Source organism: Rhinoderma darwinii, chromosome 5 (assembly GCF_050947455.1).
Source record: "Rhinoderma darwinii isolate aRhiDar2 chromosome 5, aRhiDar2.hap1, whole genome shotgun sequence".
In the NCBI taxonomy this organism is placed as follows: Eukaryota; Metazoa; Chordata; class Amphibia; order Anura; family Rhinodermatidae; genus Rhinoderma; species Rhinoderma darwinii.
The window spans coordinates 341033674-341053831 of NC_134691.1; the positions used below are offsets into that span (position 1 = coordinate 341033674).

The window sequence follows — 20158 nt, forward strand, 5'->3', positions numbered from 1 at the left end:
GTCAAAGGGGCGTGTACTGGCAAGGGGGCGTGTTACTATGGCTGTGACACTGTCCAATCGGATATGGACAGTGTTACAGCAAGAGAGAGAGTGTGCGATTGCGGTCTTTTCACCCGAACCGGCAAGGGGGCGTGTCACTGCTAGGGGCAGTGTAAGAGCTGTGGAGAGCGCGCGCGCATCTCTTCAGCTCCTGTCGGAGATCAGTCTTGTACTTTGTCTGCCGAACTGGCGAGGGGCAGTACAAAACGCATTAAAAACGCATTATTCGGTGCAAAATTTATCTGTGGAGTTTCCTGCGGTTTGGATGCAGATTTTCTGCACTAAATTCCGCAACGTGTGCACGTAGCCTGAGGCTTCAAAAATACGCACCAAAACGGCAGGAAATTCGCAGGTAAATACTGCAGCAGATCACGCATTTTTTTGATGCCAGTTTTTCCATTTTGATGCGTTTTCATGCTGCGGATTTTGGTGCGTTTTTCCTCCGTTTTAGGCCGATACAATTTGGAATCGCAAGATAAATTGACATGCTGCGGATTTTAGAATACGCACCGCAGGTTAATTTACGTCCCGAAAAATACCGCAGCGTGTACATGAAATTTCCCAGAATCTCATTGACTATGCTGGTGCTGTATTATGCTGTGGATTTGCTGCGCGGTAAAGCCGCACGTAATATGCATCGTGTGCATTGAGCATAATAAGTGTAACACCAGCGACGGGTCGCATGCCTCCTCCAGCCGACTGCCTATCTCCCAAGCCGCCAGCGTCTTCTGTTGTCCTCCGCTCGTGGCCGCACTGTCCCTAATGCACTCCAGCTGTCTCTTAAGGGGCCAGCGTGCGCAAAATTTAAAAGTCACTCAACCAATCCATGTTGTCCTCAGGACTATTTTAGTCACGTCCACTATCCACCTGGTGCCTGAGCAACATTGCAACAACCTAGTGTTATCCTGCGAAGGTTCCTGTGTGCATCTGTATCCAGTCCGCTATTGCTATCTGTGGTCAACCTGTATTTGGTTATCCTTTACCTGCCTGTGTCCAGTTTTCCGCTACCTGCCTGTGGCCAGCAACCTGCTGTCCGCTCCGATCCTTCAAGGTGCCATCTGTCAGTGTCTGTTTCTAGCCTGCTTGGCCAGCAGCTACTCCGCCGGAACCACCTCAAGAGATATCGACCTGGTAGCCTCCCCGCAGCGCAGACCAGATCCTTGTATAGGGGTTAAAGGGTGAAGATCTGGGAGGCTACTTAATAAGGCCCTTAGAGGTGTCCCTAAGCCAAACCGGTGGAGTACCTCAGTGTGTCCACAACCTGCTGGTCATAACAGTAAGAACAGCAGCTGGCCTGCTTGTTGATGGTTTCCTGGTAGGGGATTGATATAGTTGTCGAAGGGTATTCGGGTTAAACAATTTACTCCAAGACAAGAAGCAAATGAATGTATGTACAACAAGCTTAGCTGGAACCCCACAGAATCACCAAAGAAGAAGACAGAAGATGTAGCAGAGACAAACTATGTTCAGGGGGCACAAATGCTTACCAAGTCAAATGAAGCCGAGGGGTCAAGTAGATACTAAAACCCTAGAAGAATAGCCAAGTGAATAGGATTTGGCTTAATGGGGTTGTCCAGGATTAGAAAAACATGGCTGATTTCTTCCAAAAACAGCGCCACACCTGTCCACAGGTTGGGTATGGTATTGCAGCGGAGTCCTATTCACTTCGATGGAGCTGAACTGCAATACCCGACAAAACCCAAGGACAGCTGTGGCGCTACTCAAGAAAATATAATTTTGGCGCTAAAGTCTCCAGAAAGGAACAGAATATTCCGTATGATGTCTGACCACAAAGCTATATAGCGGAGTCCAGGTCTCCCTCCTCCGACTGGAGATGTATCTGGTGATATGCACAGAAAATGTTTTTCACGTTTTTTTGAAGGTACGCTACAATGGAAATTAATAGAAAATATGTTATTGGTTAAACACCGTAGGGGGTGGGGGAGAACCCACCATGACCAGTTCATCTAGGGAATCAGCCACTGGGCCACAGTTTCCAAATGGACATCCCCTTTAAAGACTGGAGCACAATCTGACTTTTTGCGTAGGAATGAAAAAATTTTCACGCCCCACAAGGACGGCACCTATTGGGGTTGCGTGTGAACATACAACGTCAAGTGATCTCACGATAGCAACATTGTTAGATATTTTCACGAATATCGCGGTATTCAAGATGAGGACCCTTCCCACAACTCCTTACAACCATGACTGGCCCATTGCGCGAGATCGCAGCGCTACACGTCACAATCCGTATGTTTCCGTACAGCCCCGGACTTAAGGTTTATTTACACGGTGGAGTCAAATTGCAATTTTTCACAATCCGGCAACCGAAAAGGCAATTTGACTGCACCATGTGAATAAGCCCTTGAGGGATGTTTACACGAGTCGCTTCTTTTCTTGTATCCGCAGTTTTGTGCGATCACAAAACTTACGACAAAAACGGACAAAACACAACATTTTGTTTAGGGTGCCCGTACAAAATGCGGGTGATGGTATGGTAGTGGCCGCACTCACAAGAACCACGCAGCATAAGAAAGTACCGTGGAATAAGATGTTTTATTAGGGTATATTCGGACGGTGCAGTCGTGCGCACCACTGAGAACCGAACGGCAAAAAATGGGGGCATTTTCCCCCCCGAATTGCCACAGATTAAACTCATTAAAATCATGAAACCGCAGAAAAACCGACCGCACCTTCTAAATATACACTTTACCTGTACTTGCGGTTTTTGCCACGCAATTCTCGGCTGCGTAGGAATTACCACGCTCAGCCGCGTCGTGTATGGACGCACTCAGGGAGCACTCGGGCCCACGGTTTTTAAATTTTGACGAGCTTCACCTGTGCTGGCTGCGGAACCGTGGAAATTTGTGGTAAAATCTGCAGTCTGAATACACCCGTAGGCCCCCCATACACAAGACGGAAATGTTACAGATTTTCTGTTCGCATTTGCACACGGAAAGTTTGCAGCGAATTGCAGTCCCATCCACGCGGATGAGATTTGTCCAAATTTTATCCAGATGCTGCTGAACATTTTTCCCACAGAAATCGGGGCATGCTCATTCTGTTCAGGACGCCCACTACGGATTTCACACTTTACTGCGGAAAATCCACAAGAAATCTGCCACATGTGCTGGTACTCCTGTGACCTGCAGGCTTCTGGATGACCTCTGTGTGTATATATGTATATATCCTCCTGAGCTCCCCGCACAGGGGTTGTGTATCAGTCGGCTGATGAGGTCTCTCCACCCTGCAGAGCTGGAGCGGCTGGTAACAAGGCTGCCGGTGATTATCACTTATATAGGAGAGACGCCGCACTCAGGCTGTAACCGGATGTAGCGTCGGGTTGGATACTCTGCGGAGTAAGATGTTGCAATGTCGAGAGCGCTCCCGATCCAGGTAACGCAGTCACGTCTGATCCTCACGAAACAGTGTAACGTTATCATAAAACCCTCCGCTCTGCTAGCTACGAAGCTAAAAGTGATACCGTTAAGGAGTCACACCCAATTTATTAAAGGAGTGCGCCATTTCTTGGTGTACGGGAAAATAAATGTCTGACATTTCTGGCCAGTTGCGCCACGTATATTAAAAGCCACGTTGCGTTTACGGAATTTGCAGGATAAAACCACAACAAAAATAGTCCTATATAAAACCCCTTATCAGAACGGCTACAAGGAGGATGTTGAGAAAAAAAAAGCTAAATATTGGAGCTGGTGGTTTTGGGAGGAGGGGAAATTTCCACCAACGCCTTCTGTGTGATTGCGTATATATTGGCGCCCGGTATTTGCACACCCTCCAGTACGTAATTAGATCGTCCTCGGCTAATGTCTGTGGGTGTTACACAAGAAAGGAAGGGGTGACCCGGATCACTGTGGTTGTTCTCACCCCCAAGATAAGCAGCGGCCCTACCCCCCGCCTCCATATACACGGTTGGCCTATTGTGTGTGTATTTGTATATATACTTATAATTTAGTCCATTGCTCGGCTTTAGGCTGTTTATTAATATGGGGTTGTACATTCAGTTAAAGGGGTTGCCCAGGGTTAAAAAAAAACAAAAAAAAAACATGGCTGCTTTTCTCCAGAAACAGCGCCACTCCTGTCTATGAGTTGTCTGGTATTACAGCTCAGCTTTATTGAAGTGAATGGGGCTAAGCTGCAATACCACCCACAACCCTCGAACATTGTGGTGCTGTTCCTGGAAGAAAGCCGCCATGTTTTTCTAATCCTAGACAACCCCTTTAAGGAATTTTATGTCTGTCCTCACCAGCCGAGCACTTCTCAGCCTCAACACTTGTCTATTGAGCAGATGCCCAAACCAGGAATTTCCGGCTTCTCTCCATGCTCTCTACCATAGTGTGAACCTAGCCTTAGGGTGTTACGCTGAATGAGGGACTGTCACCCGGCCACCAGAATTCCTGCATTTCGGGGGTCCCAACAGGTCATGAAAAGGGGTAAATAAACAGATGGGTCTGGAGAGAGATGGAGGAGACATCAGGATTCAATACAAAATGAGGCCGGGCATAAGTGATCACATACTAGACTGAGAGGATGTAGATGGCACAGGGCAAAATGGGGCTGAACATACATGGTTGGGATGGCCCCGAGTGTAAGGCTGGATTCACACGAGCACATTACGTCCGTAATGGACGGAACGTATTTCGGCCGCAAGTCCCGGACTGAACACAGTGCAGGGAGCCGGGCTCCTAGCATCATAGTTATGTACGACGCTAGGAGTCCCTGCCTCTCCGTGGAACTACTGTCCCGTACTGAAAACATGATTTTGGCCGCAAGTCCCTGCAGTGTGTTCGGTCCGGGACTTGCGGCCGAAATACGTTCCGTCTATTACGGACGTAATGTGCTCGTGTGAATCCAGCCTAACGGGAAGACACTTATAGGAAGGGGCAGAAAAAATTCAGGGGTTTACAAGTGAAAGAGCTCTGTAAGGAGGTGGAAAAGAGGATAGGGGGTACAGGGGATCAGCGGGGCAAAGGAATAATCCCTTGGCATAGAGCCGCAGGAGGTCTGCGACGGGGGCAGTATTAGGTCCTGTTCGCACTGAGTTTTTTTTTTATGCGGAAACAGGGAAAAGAGGTCGAAAACCGCTCACGGGGAAAAAGCGTCATTCTCTTCGGGCATTTGCCTCTGACCTCCCATTGACATCAATGGGACGCAAAGAAAGTGGTTTCCGCTATGTTTTTTGCCCACGGTGCTAAATGGCCGTGGCCAAAAAATAAGGCAAAGAGAATACAGGGAGGTCAAAATATTTCAGCCTGCAAAAAAACTCTATGTGAACTAGGCCTTATAGTAGTTATATTCTTGTATATAGGGGGCAGTATTATAGTAGTTATATTCTTGTATATAGGGGGCAGTATTATAGTAGTTATATTCTTGTATATAGGGGGCAGTATTATAGTAGTTATATTCTTGTATATAGGGAGCAGTATTATAGTAGCTATATTCTTGTATATAGGAGGCAGTATTATAGTAGTTATATTCTTGTATATAGGGCCAGTATTATAGTAGATATATTCTTGTATATAGTGGCAGTATTATAGTAGTTATATTCTTGTATATAGGGGCAGTATTATAGTAGTTATATTCTTGTATATAGGGGGCAGTATTATAGTAGTTATATTCTTGTATATAGGGGGCAGTATTATAGTAGTTATATTCTTGTATATAGGGGGCAGTATTATAGTAGTTACATTCTTGTATATAGTAGTATTATAGTAGTTATATTCTTGTATATAGGAGGCAGTAATATAGTAGTTATATTCTTGTATATAGGAGCAGTATTATAGTAGTTATATTCTTGTATATAGGGAGCAGTATTACAGTAGTTATATTCTTGTATATAAGGGCAGTATTACAGTAGTTATATTCTTGTATATAAGGGCAGTATTATAGTAGTTATATTCTTGTATATAGGGGGCAGTATTATAGTAGTTATATTCTTGTATATAGGAGGCAGTATTATAGTAGTTATATTCTTGTATATAGGGGGCAGTATTATAGTAGTTATACTCTTGTATATAGGGGGCAGTATTATAGTAGTTATATTCTTGTATATAGGGGCAGTATTATAGTAGTTATATTCTTGTATATAGGAGCAGTATTATAGTAGTTATATTCTTGTATATAGGAAGCAGTATTATAGTAGTTATATTCTTGTATATAGGAGCAGTATTATAGTAGTTATATTCTTGTATATAGGAGGCAGTATTATAGTAGTTATATTCTTGTATATAGGAGGCAGTATTATAGTAGTTATATGCTTGTATATAGGGGGCAGTATTATAGTAGTTATATTCTTGTATATAGGGAGCAGTATTATAGTAGTTATATTCTTGTATGCAGGAGCAGTATTATAGTAGTTATATTCTTCTATGCAGGAGCAGTATTATAGTAGTTATATTCTTGTATATAGGGGCAGTATTATAGTAGTTATATTCTTGTATATAGGGGCAGTATTATAGTAGTTATATTCTTGTATATAGGGAGCAGTATTATATTAGTTATATTCTTGTATGCAGGAGCAGTATTATAGTAGTTATATTCTTGTATGCAGGAGCAGTATTATAGTAGTTATATTCTTGTATATAGGGGCAGTATTATAGTAGTTATATTCTTGTATATAGGGGCAGTATTATAGTAGTTATATTCTTGTATATAGGAGCAGTATTATAGTAGTTATATTCTTGTACATAGGAGCAGTATTCTAGTAGTTATATTCTTGTATATAGGGGGCAGTATTATAGTAGTTATATTCTTGTATACAGGAGCAGTATTATAGTAATTATATTCTTGTATATAGGGGGCAGTATTATAGTAGTTATATTCTTGTATATAGGGGGCAGTATTATAGTAGTTATATTCTTGTATACAGGAGCAGTATTATAGTAATTATATTCTTGTATATAGGGGCAGTATTATAGTAGTTATATTCTTGTATATAGGAGCAGTATTATAGTAGTTATATTGTTGTATATAGGGGCAGTATTATAGTAGTTATATTCTTGTATATAGGGAGCAGTATTATAGTAGTTATATTCTTGTATGCAGGAGCAGTATTATAGTAGTTATATTCTTGTATAGGGAGCATTATTATAGTAGTTATATTCTTGTATAGCGGGCAGTATTATAGTAATTATATTCTTGTATATAGGGGGCAGTATTATAGTAGTTATATTCTTGTATAGGGGCAGTATTATAGTAATTATATTCTTGTATATAGGGGGCAGTATTATAGTAGTTATATTCTTGTATACAGGAGCAGTATTATAGTAATTATATTCTTGTATATAGGGGCAGTATTATAGTAGTTATATTCTTGTATATAGGGGGCAGTATTATAGTAGTTATATTCTTGTGTATAGGGGGCAGTATTATAGTAGTTATATTCTTGTATATAGGGAGCAGTATTATAGTCGTTATATTCTTGTATATAGGGGGCAGTATTATAGTAGTTATATTCTTGTGTATAGGGGGCAGTATTATAGTAGTTATATTCTTGTATATAGGGGGCAGTATTATAGTAGTTATATTCTTGTATATAGGAGCAGTATTATAGTAGTTATATTCTTGTATATAGGGGCAGTATTATAGTAGTTATATTCTTGTATATAGGGGCAGTATTATAGTAGTTATATTCTTGTATATAGGAGCAGTATTATAGTAGTTATATTCTTGTATATAGGGAGCAGTATTATAGTAGTTATATTCTTGTATATAGGGGCAGTATTATAGTAGGTATATTCTTGTATATAGGAGGCAGTATTATAGTAGTTATATTCTTGTATATAGGGAGCAGTATTATAGTAGTTATATTCTTTTATATAGGGGGCAGTATTATTGTAGTTATATTCTTGTATATAGGGGCAGTTTTATAGTAGTTATATTCTTGTATATAGGGAGCAGTATTATAGTAGTTATATTCTTGTATATAGGGGGCAGTATTATAGTAGTTATATTCTTGTATATAGGGAGCAGTATTATTGTAGTTATATTCTTGTATATAGGGGCAGTATTATAGTAGTTATATTCTTGTATATAGGGGCAGTATTATAGTAGTTATATTCTTGTATGCAGGAGCAGTATTATAGTAGTTATATTCTTGTATAGGGGGCAGTATTATAGTAGTTATATTCTTGTATATAGGGGCAGTATTATAATAGTTATATTCTTGTATATAGGGGCAGTATTGTAGTAGTTATGTTCTTGTATATAGTGGCAGTATTATAGTAGTTATATTCTTGTATGCAGGAGCAGTATTATAGTAGTTATATTCTTGTATATAGGGGCAGTATTATAGTAGTTATATTCTTGTATGCAGGAGCAGTATTATAGTAGTTCTATTCTTGTATAGGGGGCAGTATTATAGTAGTTATATTCTTGTATATAGGGGCAGTATTATAATAGTTATATTCTTGTATATAGGGGCAGTATTGTAGTAGTTATATTCTTGTATATAGTGGCAGTATTATAGTAGTTATATTCTTGTATATAGGAGCAGTATTATAGCAGTTATATTCTTGTATACAGGAGCAGTATTATAGTAATTATATTCTTGTATATAGGGGGCAGTATTATAGTAGTTATATTCTTGTATATAGTGGCAGTAATATAGCAGTTATATTCTTGTATATAGGAGCAGTATTATAGTAGTTATATTCTTGTATATAGGAGCAGTATTATAGTAGTTATATTCTTGTATATAGGGGGCAGTATTATAGTAGTTATATTCTTGTATATAAGAGGCAGTATTATAGCAGTTATATTCTTGTATACAGGAGCAGTATTATAGTAATTATATTCTTGTATATAGGGGGCAGTATTATAGTAGTTATGTTCTTATATATAGGGGGCAGTATTATAGTAGTTATATTCCTGTATATAGGGGTCAGTATTATAGTAGTTATATTCTTGTACATAGGGGGCAGTATTATAGTAGTTATATTCTTGTATATAGGAGCAGTATTATAGTAGTTATATTCCTGTATATAGGGGCAGTATTATAGTAGTTATATTCCTGTATATAGGGGTCAGTATTATAGTAGTTATATTCCTGTATATAGGGGTCAGTATTATAGTAGTTATATTCTTGTATATAGGGGGCAGTATTATAGTAGTTATATTCCTGTATATAGGGGTCAGTATTATAGTAGTTATATTCTTGTACATAGGGGGCAGTATTATAGTAGTTATATTCTTGTATATAGGAGCAGTATTATAGTAGTTATATTCTTGTATATAGGGGGCAGTATTATAGTAGTTATATTCTTGTATATAGGGGCAGTATTATAGTAGTTATATTCTTGTATATAGGGGGCAGTATTATAGTAGTTATATTCTTGTATATAGGGGCAGTATTATAGTAGTTATGTTCTTATATAGGGGGCAGTATTATAATCTTATAATATATTCTTCTGTGTGGAATCACTCTTTTAATAAAATATACTGGTGTGCATAGTAATGCACTTATTTTACCGATTTTAGATGTTTAGTGCATATCAAAAATATTCACGTTCTTCTTTTTTTTTTTTTTTAATGTATAACGATACTGAATAACAGAGATATTGAAAGAAGAAATGTCTCTCCTTTTGTCTTCTCCAGACATTTTATAGTGCAAACATTACGGTTATAGCAGGTTCCAGGAGCATCTGATAATATATAATACCTAGAAACCTGCCTGTTTGCCCTGTGCTGACTAGTCATGGGGCTATCAATATAAATACCCTTGTTAATTCTCGAGTCTTCTTCTGGGGCGGACAAGCTGGCTAGACATTATGTAGCTTTTCGCTGCTATTAATCCAAAATCCCCATTAAAATTTACCATTGACTCTGCAAAACATGCATGTCGTTTTAGTGGAGAGGAATTACAGGCGTGACATAGACCGGTTATGCCGCGTGTCTCGGTGAGGTTTTTTCTGTTGGCGGACGTCTGGGGACATTCTACAGGCCCCTTAGACTTGACTGTTGATGGATCCCATGTACATTGCCGGGTTCCACCAACAGAAGTACTATGACTCTGGCCAGCTATAATCGGGTTTGTCAGTTTCTACATGTCTTCCGTTCATTGATCTCTTATTTTCTCTGCTTTATCTTTTATAGATGCAGCTGATGTTTGATGACGTGGCCTTGTATTTCTCAGAGGAAGAATGGAGGAACTTGGGTCAAAGCCAACGGGAACTTTACAAAGAAGTCATGAAGGAGAACTATGCAAATCTACTGTCTTTGGGTAATAGAGATTTCCCTAACATAAGTCTGTAATAGTGTAAAGGGGAGATAGCACCAGGACCCTGTTTAACCTTTCATTGAGGATGTATGTAAGACATCAGGACTTTATAAATGCTTGCCGCGACTAGAATGTGAAGGCTTACTCTTTGATCACTTTTAAGTCTAGAATCTTATCTTGACACCAGGACCAAGTCTCTAGGAGTAATATTTGGTAAGCCGCACTGGTGTGAAATCAAGGAGCAGCAAGAAAAGTTTGACTTCCTGGTGCTGTGTCTGTGTAGGGGAGGAGGTGGGAGAGGATGAAGCTGCAAGTGAGAGCAGGAAGAAATATCCTAGCCTGTTACTAGATCACCCCCTGTACAAACTCCAGTGACCCCGGGAGGGGGGAAACAGGAACTGTTCTTCATATCATCACCCCTCTTACCAATGAGAAAGGAGTTGTGCTCTCTGATTGTCAAATGGGGGTAGTGGCAGATCCCCATAGGGCTGTTTAGGATGGCCACCTGGACGGACCCGAGGATGCCCAAAGTATAAAAGCACTTCACAGTTTTGTCTAGTGTTTCTGCTTCAAAATGCGGCAAAAAACGCAACAAAACTGCTTTAATAGTGCGCACGGAGGGGGGGTTTCCAGGTTCCCGGTAAGTCCCCTGTGACAAGGGCCGGAAGGCCCTTACATACTGTGAGACTCCTAAGGACGCGGATACAATTGACAGTACTGACAAGACAGGGGAACTATTAGTTCCCTTTCCCGCCATTCAACGTGTTTTTGGGATGCAGACAGCGCGATGGAAAGACAGTGTGTGGCACTGTCTGCAGAGGGCAGTGTGTGGCACTGTCTGCAGAGGGCAGTGTGTGGCACTGTCTGCAGTGGGCAGTGTGTGGCACTGTCTGCAGAGGGCAGTGTGTGGCACTGTCTGCAGAGGGCAGTGTGTGGCACTGTCTGCAGAGGGCAGTGTGTGGCACTGTCTGCAGAGGGCAGTGTGTGGCACTGTCTGCAGGGGGCAGTGTGTGGCACTGTCTGCAGGGGGCAGTGTGTGGCACTGTCTGCAGGGGGCAGTGTGTGGCACTGTCTGCAGGGGGCAGTGTGGCACTGTCTGCAGAGGGCAGTGTGTGGCACTGTCTGCAGTGGGCAGTGTGTGGCACTGTCTGCAGAGGGCAGTGTGTGGCACTGTCTGCAGAGGGCAGTGTGTGGCACTGTCTGCAGGGGCAGTGTGTGGCACTGTCTGCAGGGGGCAGTGTGTGGCACTGTCTGCAGGGGGCAGTGTGTGGCACTGTCTGCAGGGGGCAGTGTGTGGCACTGTCTGCAGGGGGCAGTGTGGCACTGTCTGCAGGGGGCAGTGTGTGGCACTGTCTGCAGGGGTCAGTGTGTGGCACTGTCTGCAGGGGTCAGTGTGTGGCACTGTCTGCAGGGGTCAGTGTGTGGCACTGTCTGCAGGGGGCAGTGTGTGGCACTGTCTGCAGGGGTCAGTGTGTGGCACTGTCTGCAGGGGTCAGTGTGTGGCACTGTCTGCAGGGGTCAGTGTGTGGCACTGTCTGCAGGGGTCAGTGTGTGGCACTGTCTGCAGGGGTCAGTGTGTGGCACGGTCTGCAGAGGACAGTGTGTGGCACGGTCTACAAAGGACACTGTGGCACTATTTACGCTGGTTTTTACAATACCAGTAGTGGTCAGCACATATCCACTAGCCTAGCCCTTAGAGCTTGTAATATAAAGGGCTATACTGGTGGATAAGTGAAAACCAATACTCGTAGCGTAAAAACCAAAGGGTAGCAGGAGCGTGACAAAAATAACTTGGTTTGAAAGTTATGTGTTTGGAAACCCCCCCCCCGCTAATATTCCTGCGTGTGCCCCTGGTCCTGCAAAAGAACCTGCAGACATAAGGTCACATGACCATGTAGACAGATCCTTAAACGAGAGAGGAGAGCAGCAAGACTCCATAGAAAAGAGTGTAATCTCCTATGTAAGTATATGGGGTCTGGTGTCTGTTTAGTTTAGGGGTCTGGTCTGGAGTCTGTATTAGATTAGGGGTCTGGCCTGGGGTCTGTATTATTTTAAGGGGTATGGGGTCTGTATTTAGCGGGTCTGGCCTGAGGTCTGTATTAGCTTAGGGGGTCAGGTCTGGGGTCTGTATATAGGGGGTCAGGTCTGTGGTGTGCATTAGTTTAGGGGGTCTGGTCTGGTTGTCTGTATTTAAGGACCAGATTCTGTATTTAGGGGGTCGGTATTTAGGGTGCTTGTTCTGGGGTCTGCATTTGTTTAGGGCGGTCTGGGGACTGCAATAGTTGAGATCGTCTGGGGTATGTATGTATTCTGGGGTCTGGCCTTGCTTAATGGTCTGGTCTGGAGTATGGAACAATTTAAGGGGTTTGGTGTCTGCATTTTTGTGTTTGCTATAGGGGCTGGAAATGGCTGCGAAAGCGAGAAGCAAAGAGATCTCGGCAGGAAACTCTGCAGTGGTCAGGACAAGTCACCATAACTGTTTGTGTCAGACAGAGAAGAAAAGAGAACGACTCATCAGAAAAGGCGTCACCTGTAAGTCATTGGCTTTATAGAGGATCTGTCACCTTTCCTGACATGTCTGTTATAGAAAAGCCCTGTATTACACAACACGTCTTTGTGTAGCCCAGGACTAATAGACAAATGTGTGTTACCATTCCCATTGTCAAGAGGATGTGTGATACTCCTTGTGATACTGTCAGCAATGTTTGGAGACTCAGTATGTAGGGACACAGCCCTTTGACAAAGGGAATTATAAAACACAGTTGTCAAAGCTCACATAGAAAGGTGTTGTTCACTATAGACATGATAGGGCGGCGGTAGAGAAGGGGGCCAAAGTTTTTAGAGCAGCCCAGGTCCTATGGTCTAATTAATTTGCCACTGATGGGGGGGGGTCTTTATTTTTTTTCCACTTTAAAAGGGATAAGAAGAACTTGCACATATAACCACCCCTGCTCCTAATCTAACCACTTCGTGTCTTGGATGTTGCTGGCATCTGGGGTCAGATTTTTAGCCACAAATGTATTTTTATGGATTGTTAACAATTACGCTTTGATGCAAAGCTGCATGAAGGTGCCCATGAGTGTAAAGTGCTGGGTGGCGTTTTATTCAGGGTTTATTTGTTTATGACAAAAGTGTGAAAATTGTCACGGCAAGAAAAGGGTTCAATTACGGCCCCTGCAAGTATTCGTACCCAATATACACCCCTAAAAATGCCACAATGGTCTACTAGGAAGTATCAATTTGAAGGTGAAATCTCGGGGTTAATGAATATTTAGTCATATTTTTCTTTATAGTTTTGGACGCTATCTGTACCGTCATGGGTGTTAATGACCCTCTATGCAGCCGTCACTGGTGGCCAAACTATAGAACATCTGCATTTTACACCATTCGAATAAGTATTATGACGCCACCCAAAAAGACAACCTGACACTATTGCTTTATCAGTGCACCCCTCCTCCACACCTGACGCCTCGCTGGTTAGATCAGGGGAGTGTTAATAAAGTTGCGTTAAGCCCCAATTACCACTGGTGGGAGTCATTGTGTTTTTCCTTTATACACTCCTCAACATTGAAATTGCAACACCAAGAAGTACAAGTCGTAAGTTTATGGAAATCGAGGAAGTCGCAGGTGTTGTGAAGATCTGCAAATGATCACATTTTTATACCCCTAGCTCCAATCTGTGGCATGTGTGGGGGAGGGATAAAAGCCGGATTGAAAGCAAAGTTTTTAGCCACTTGAAACCTCAAAAACGAAGAGGGACACAATCCTTGACCTGAGGGACCTTGGTTTATCACTCCGGCAGATTGCTACGCACCTAGGCCGAGATGTCTGCGCTGTTCAGCGTTGCGTGTCCCGGAGGTTGGGAGAAAAACTATGAACGGCAATGACAGCAATAGGTGCGTGGAGGCGAACCTCTGCATGGACGGATCATCTGATTGGAAGAATGGCGCGTAGTTATATCCATTCTGTACTGCAAGTGAAATTGGACGTCACATCCCAAGCCTAGGGCGGCAACCAGCGTCGACACAAACTATCAGAAGGTGATTGCACAATGTTGAGCTACGAGCCAGACGTCTAGCTACAGGTGTTCCATTGACCACACGCCACCGCTCTCAAGGGCGTCCCGCTTTTATCTCGGATGCAATGATAGCCGTAGATTGGTCTGGAGACCACGTGGACAACGCCATGGGGAGGCCTTCACAAGGGAACGTCACACCGGTCCTACTCCCGGGATTATGGTTTGGGTGGCATTTTGTATGGTAGCCGGACCCCTCTAGTCTTCATTTTATGTATACGAACAGCTTGACGTTGCATTGATTTGGTCATGGAACCAGTGGTGCGGCCATTTCTTCAAAGTGTCCCAGAAGCTGTTTTCAACAGGACAACGCGTGTTGCTCGTGCTACTGTGAGCAGCCTGTGTGGCCTTAACATGCTACCATGGCCTGCAGTATCTCCGGACGTGTCTCCCATCAAGCACATCTGGAACGTCATTGGTCAGCAATTGTAAAGGGACCTGCCAGCTGCCAATCCTGATGATTTGTGTGCCCAAGTGCATTCAGCGTGTCATAACATATCCATTAATAACCTCATTGATATCTGCCAAGCCGTGGAAGTGCGTGGATTTCTGTGCGTTGCGCTCATACTCTATACTGAATAAATCAAAATGTTTAGAATTTGTGTCCATTTTTGTATCATTTGCATATCACTAACATATCATTAACCTGTCTATCCATCCTGTGATTTCCAAAATTCGAATTTTTTTTTTTTCTTGGTGTTGCGATTCCAATTTTGAGGAGTGTATAATATCGTATATACGGCTCGTGGAGTAATACAAATCTCTCTCCTATCCTGTACGCCGGGCTGCTGGCTCTTACCTACATTGATACATTGTTACATGCTGTGTGAGCAGGAAGACTAGATCTGGATGTAAACAATGTTTCATTTCAGACCCCACTACATGTAGAGGTCTATAGTAAAAAACGTATGCCGCGCAGTATTCGTCTTTCACAATGGGGACCTATGTTCGGCGTATGCCTATAGAGTCGCATATACCAGCAGCCTTCCATCAGAGGTTTACGTCAGGATATGCCTCTGATGGAATGAAGTGCGGACACAGACTTCGGACCCTTCGCCATGTGCTAGATCTTGCTGTAACCCGTGTTTTGTCTGTTCATTTCAGGACTTGAAATGGAAACACCGCCCGTGTTCCAGCAGATTGAGCTGTGGGAGAAACCGGACGTGCCGAACATCAGGGTATATGACAAGTCAAAACTCTCCTCAGATACAGGTACGGCGATTGTGTCTCTAACGTCTTCCAATAATCAGAATTCTGGGAACAACCCCCCCTCCCCCTCCCCCAAAAAATCTCCAAAATCTGCTTGTGTAATACCAACCCAAAGGCGGCCATAGTGTTCACCCAACGACCAGAAGCAGATATCGCTTAGAAAACCCTAACGTAGACTCTGATCACATCGCAGTGTTCATTTACATTCAGTGCATAGACCGGGGAAATATCCCGACGTGTGCACACGTAACCCCCGACATATGCAACTGTAGGTACGTCGCCTGTAGGCTTCCATGTAAAATAAATGTGTACCAGGGGTATTTGTTTCTTTGTGGGATGCCTCAGCAGGGGTTACAGACATTAGACCCCCACTAAATAGACATTGGTGCCATATTCTAGTCTGTGCCACCAATGTCTGAGACACTCCTTTAAGGGGTCGACCCAAGAACTTGTTTATCCCATCCCCAGTCTTTTGAGGACATTACGTTATTAGAAATACTGTCCTGGCTTCTTGTACATCTATAGAATATATCTCTGTTTTTATTTCTTAGAAATCGAGAGGCCAAAACAAAACACATTGCGAAAGACAATGCCGGTGGATTTCCTGGCTGTGCCGACCGTCGCCAATTATGTGATAACTAGTAAGTGACTAATCCGCTGTGCATCGATATTATCTGATATTATAGCATCAGTAAAGCAGCACATGGGATGGGAGTATACATTGTATTCACCTACAGAATTATTCTACATAAACCATTGAGTCACTGTGTACATTCATTACTTATCCTGTATTATACTCCAGAGCTGCACTCACTATTCTGCTGGTGGAGTCACTGTATACATACATTACATTACTCATCCTGTATTATACTCCAGAGCTGCACTCACTATTCTGCTGGTAGAGTCACTGTGTTCATACATTACATTACTTATCCTGAGTTATATCCTGTATTATACTCCAGAGCTGCACTCACTATTCTGCTGGTTCAGTCACTGTGTACATACATTACATTACTTATCCTGTACTGATCCTCAGTTACCTCCTGTATTATACTCCAGAGCTGCACTCACTATTGTGCTGGTGGAGTCACTGTGTACATACATTACATATCCTGTACTGATCCTGAGTTATATCCTGTATTATACTACACAATGGGCGAGAGACATAAAAAACTGGTGCAAAGGAAAAATGGAGTAGTTGTCCATGGGCACCAATCATTTTACAGTTCTCATTTTTCAGAGGCCTTTTGGAAAATGAAAACAGCAACTTTTCCTTTGCACGTTTTGATATATCTCCTCCACTGTGTAGAATAATACAGGATGTAACGGAGGATGAGTAAAGCATAAACAATGTACGTACACAGTGACTCCACCAGCAGAATAGTGAGTGCAGCTCTGGAGTATAATACAGGATGTAACTCGGGATCAGTACAGGATAAGTAATGTAATGTATGTACACAGTGACTCCACCAGCAGAATAGTGAGTGCAGCTCTGGAGTATAATACAGGATGTAACTTAGGATCAGTACAGGATAAGTAATGTAATGTATGTACACAGTGACTCCACCAGCAGAATAGTGAGTGCAGCTCTGGAGTATAATACAGGATGTAACTCAGGATCAGTACAGGATAAGTAATGTAATGTATGTACACAGTGACTCCACCAGCAGAATAGTGAGTGCAGCTCTGGAGTATAATACAGGATGTAACTCAGGATCAGTACAGGATAAGTAATGTAATGTATGTACACAGTGACTCCTCCAGCAGAATAGTGAGTGCAGCTCTGGAGTATAATACAGGATGTAAGTCAAGATCAGTACAGGATAAGTAATGTAATGTATGTACACAGTGACTCCACCAGCAGAATAGTGAGTGCAGCTCTGGAGTATAATACAGGATGTAACTTAGGATCAGTACAGGATAAGTAATGTAATGTATGTACACAGTGACTCCACCAGCAGAATAGTGAGTGCAGCTCTGGAGTATAATACAGGATGTAAGTCAAGATCAGTACAGGATAAGTAATGTAATGTATGTACACAGTGACTCCACCAGCAGAATAGTGAGTGCAGCTCTGGAGTATAATACAGGATGTAACTTAGGATCAGTACAGGATAAGTAATGTAATGTATGTACACAGTGACTCCACCAGCAGAATAGTGAGTGCAGCTCTGGAGTATAAAACAGGATGTAACTCAGGATCAGTACAGGATAAGTAATGTAATGTATGTACACAGTGACTCCACCAGCAGAATAGTGAGTGCAGCTCTGGAGTATAATACAGGATGTAACTTAGGATCAGTACAGGATAAGTAATGTAATGTATGTACACAGTGACTCCACCAGCAGAATAGTGAGTGCAGCTCTGGAGTATAAAACAGGATGTAACTCAGGATCAGTACAGGATAAGTAATGTATGTGTGTATATATAAGCTGTATGATGCTCTGTGATTATTCTATGTAAAAATTTGTAATGTTCCACCAATGACATTGTAGAGGTATAGGGATCATACAGGGGTGACACTGTCCTTATTTAATGCAAACTTCAATGTTTACGTTGTAGAAAGTGGATCTCCCAACGAAAACCGGACCAAGAAGGACGTGGTTGACGACTGTGAAACTCCCAGACCGAAGAAAAGCTTAAAAGACCATCCGCCAAAATGTCTGAAGTGTAGAGGTGTCTTTAATTGCTACTGCAGCTTAGTGAATGTGAACAGCAAAAAACAATTTGTCTGCGTTGACTGTGGAAAAGGTTATATGCAGGAGTTGCATCTCATCGGGCACCAGAGGACTCACTACCGCGGACTACAGTATCAATGCTCCTTGTGTGAGAAGAGCTTCAAAAAGATCTCACACCTCAAGAAACACCAGAAAACTCACCAAGTCATTGAATACAAGTGTCACAGCTGCCCGTCGGCTTTCCAGACAAGTAAAGACTTGAAGGAACACATGGCAGTGCACCGGAAACCAAAGCGGTGTACCAAATGCGGTGAGAAGTTCGATTCTGACCTGCAACTCATCTTGCACGTGGAAGAAGCCCATTCAAGACTCCTAGAATGTTCCCTGTGTCCTCAGCGCTTCCAATACAAGAAGGCCCTAGTGAGCCACCAGCGCGAGCATGTAAGGAATGAAATATACAAGTGTCATAAATGTGAGAAGGTCTACACCAGACTGATCTATTTTCTAAAACATGCCAAAGTTCATTCCAAGGACAAAGGTGGTGACGGGGACCTCCAACCCAAGAGTCCTCCAAAGGAACCGGAAGCCAAGAAGACCAACTCCAAAGCCCTCACCCCCAACACACAACCACTTTCGAACCACAATAGGGTCACAGACATTATTCGGTGGGCTGACGGTAAAGACATCCCATCTAAAGAAGATGATTCCCCACGTGTCGGTCCTTCCGATTCTTTGTTGGTTATGGACCCTGCAAAGAATCAAGGGCAAAGTTTACAGAGGAAGAAACACCTTTCGGATGAGGATCTCGCAGGGCTTGATGTTGAGAGACTCTATAGGTGTAAGAACTGCAAGAAATGTTTCAGGCATCACAGAACGTTGCTGAGACACGGACGGTCTCACAGCCTGGTGCTTGTATGTCACGATTGTGGACAAAAGTTTGGGAAACTGCTGAAACTTTTTATGCATAGGTGTAAATATGAGAGGAAGAGACCGTACAAGTGTAAGTACTGCGAGAAAGCCTTCAGCTTCCGGTCCCTGCTTCACCTGCATCAACATACACATGATTCTTCCAAAGCTGGTCATGGTGGGACGATACCCTCCAAACAACCACCGATCCCGTTCAAGGAGACGTGTCCAAACACAAGGAAGTTTACATCACCATCAAGTCTCCTGCAAAAGAAATCCAATGGGATCCAAGCAACCGAGAACCCATCTGATGTGTGTACACAAGACGTCATTGGGATATCTCCGACTAATTTGAATAAAATCCTAAAGAGACCACGGCAGGAGATAGTGGCCTGCAAGGACTACGTGAAGCGCGTCTGTTACAGACCCAGTGAGTCTAGATACACTGTGTAAGATATATGACCTGACATAATAAATATTTATGGCGTATTGTCCGTTGTGCATGTGGCTGTCGGGTCATGGACATCTTGTGTATGTCTCATCTGGACCAATGAAAAATTGTAGTCCTATAAAGTATTATGGAAGTTCCTACTACATCCTCCCACTCCATTCCCTACATTGTAGCAAAGTTTATAATGAGCCGTTAAAGCTACTGCTTTCCTTTGTGGTAGAAGTGGTAGTCTAAACTCATGGAGACATCTGCAGGCTTCTGAGCTGAATGCTCCCAGCATTCCCTGCTTCTTCAGTGTCTGCTCAGAGCTTGCTCTAGTGATTTGCATTCTGTAGAGTCGTCTTTACATCAGGCATTGTACAGTCATCTAATGCAAAAAAAAAAAAGACTGACTCCTGTCCTGCATTATAGAAGCTCAGCTAAGCTATTAGGAGGGTATCTGATGACTAGCTTGCTGACTGTTTTGAATAACAACCCGCAGAATAGTGAGTGCAGCTCTGGGGAATAATACAGGATGTAACTCAGGATCAGTACAGGATAAGTAATGTATGTACACAGTGATTCCACC

The 20158-nt window shown here is 42.8% G+C and overlaps 1 protein-coding gene across 4 annotated transcripts in view; it reads left to right on the forward strand.

Annotated features, from left to right (window-relative positions):
• Positions 1–19628, forward strand: part of LOC142652232 (uncharacterized) — a 32211-nt gene extending 12583 nt beyond the window's left edge. For all 4 annotated transcript variants that reach the window (XM_075827853.1, XM_075827855.1, XM_075827854.1 and 1 more), the window contains 4 exons: positions 10147–10273; positions 15450–15557; positions 16106–16195; positions 18118–19628. In XM_075827853.1, coding sequence (XP_075683968.1) covers positions 10147–10273; positions 15450–15557; positions 16106–16195; positions 18118–19592 — 1800 coding nt within the window. In that variant the 3' untranslated portion in view covers positions 19593–19628. The remainder of the gene's footprint in view (positions 1–10146; positions 10274–15449; positions 15558–16105; positions 16196–18117) is intronic.
• The last annotated feature ends 530 nt before the right edge of the window (positions 19629–20158 follow it).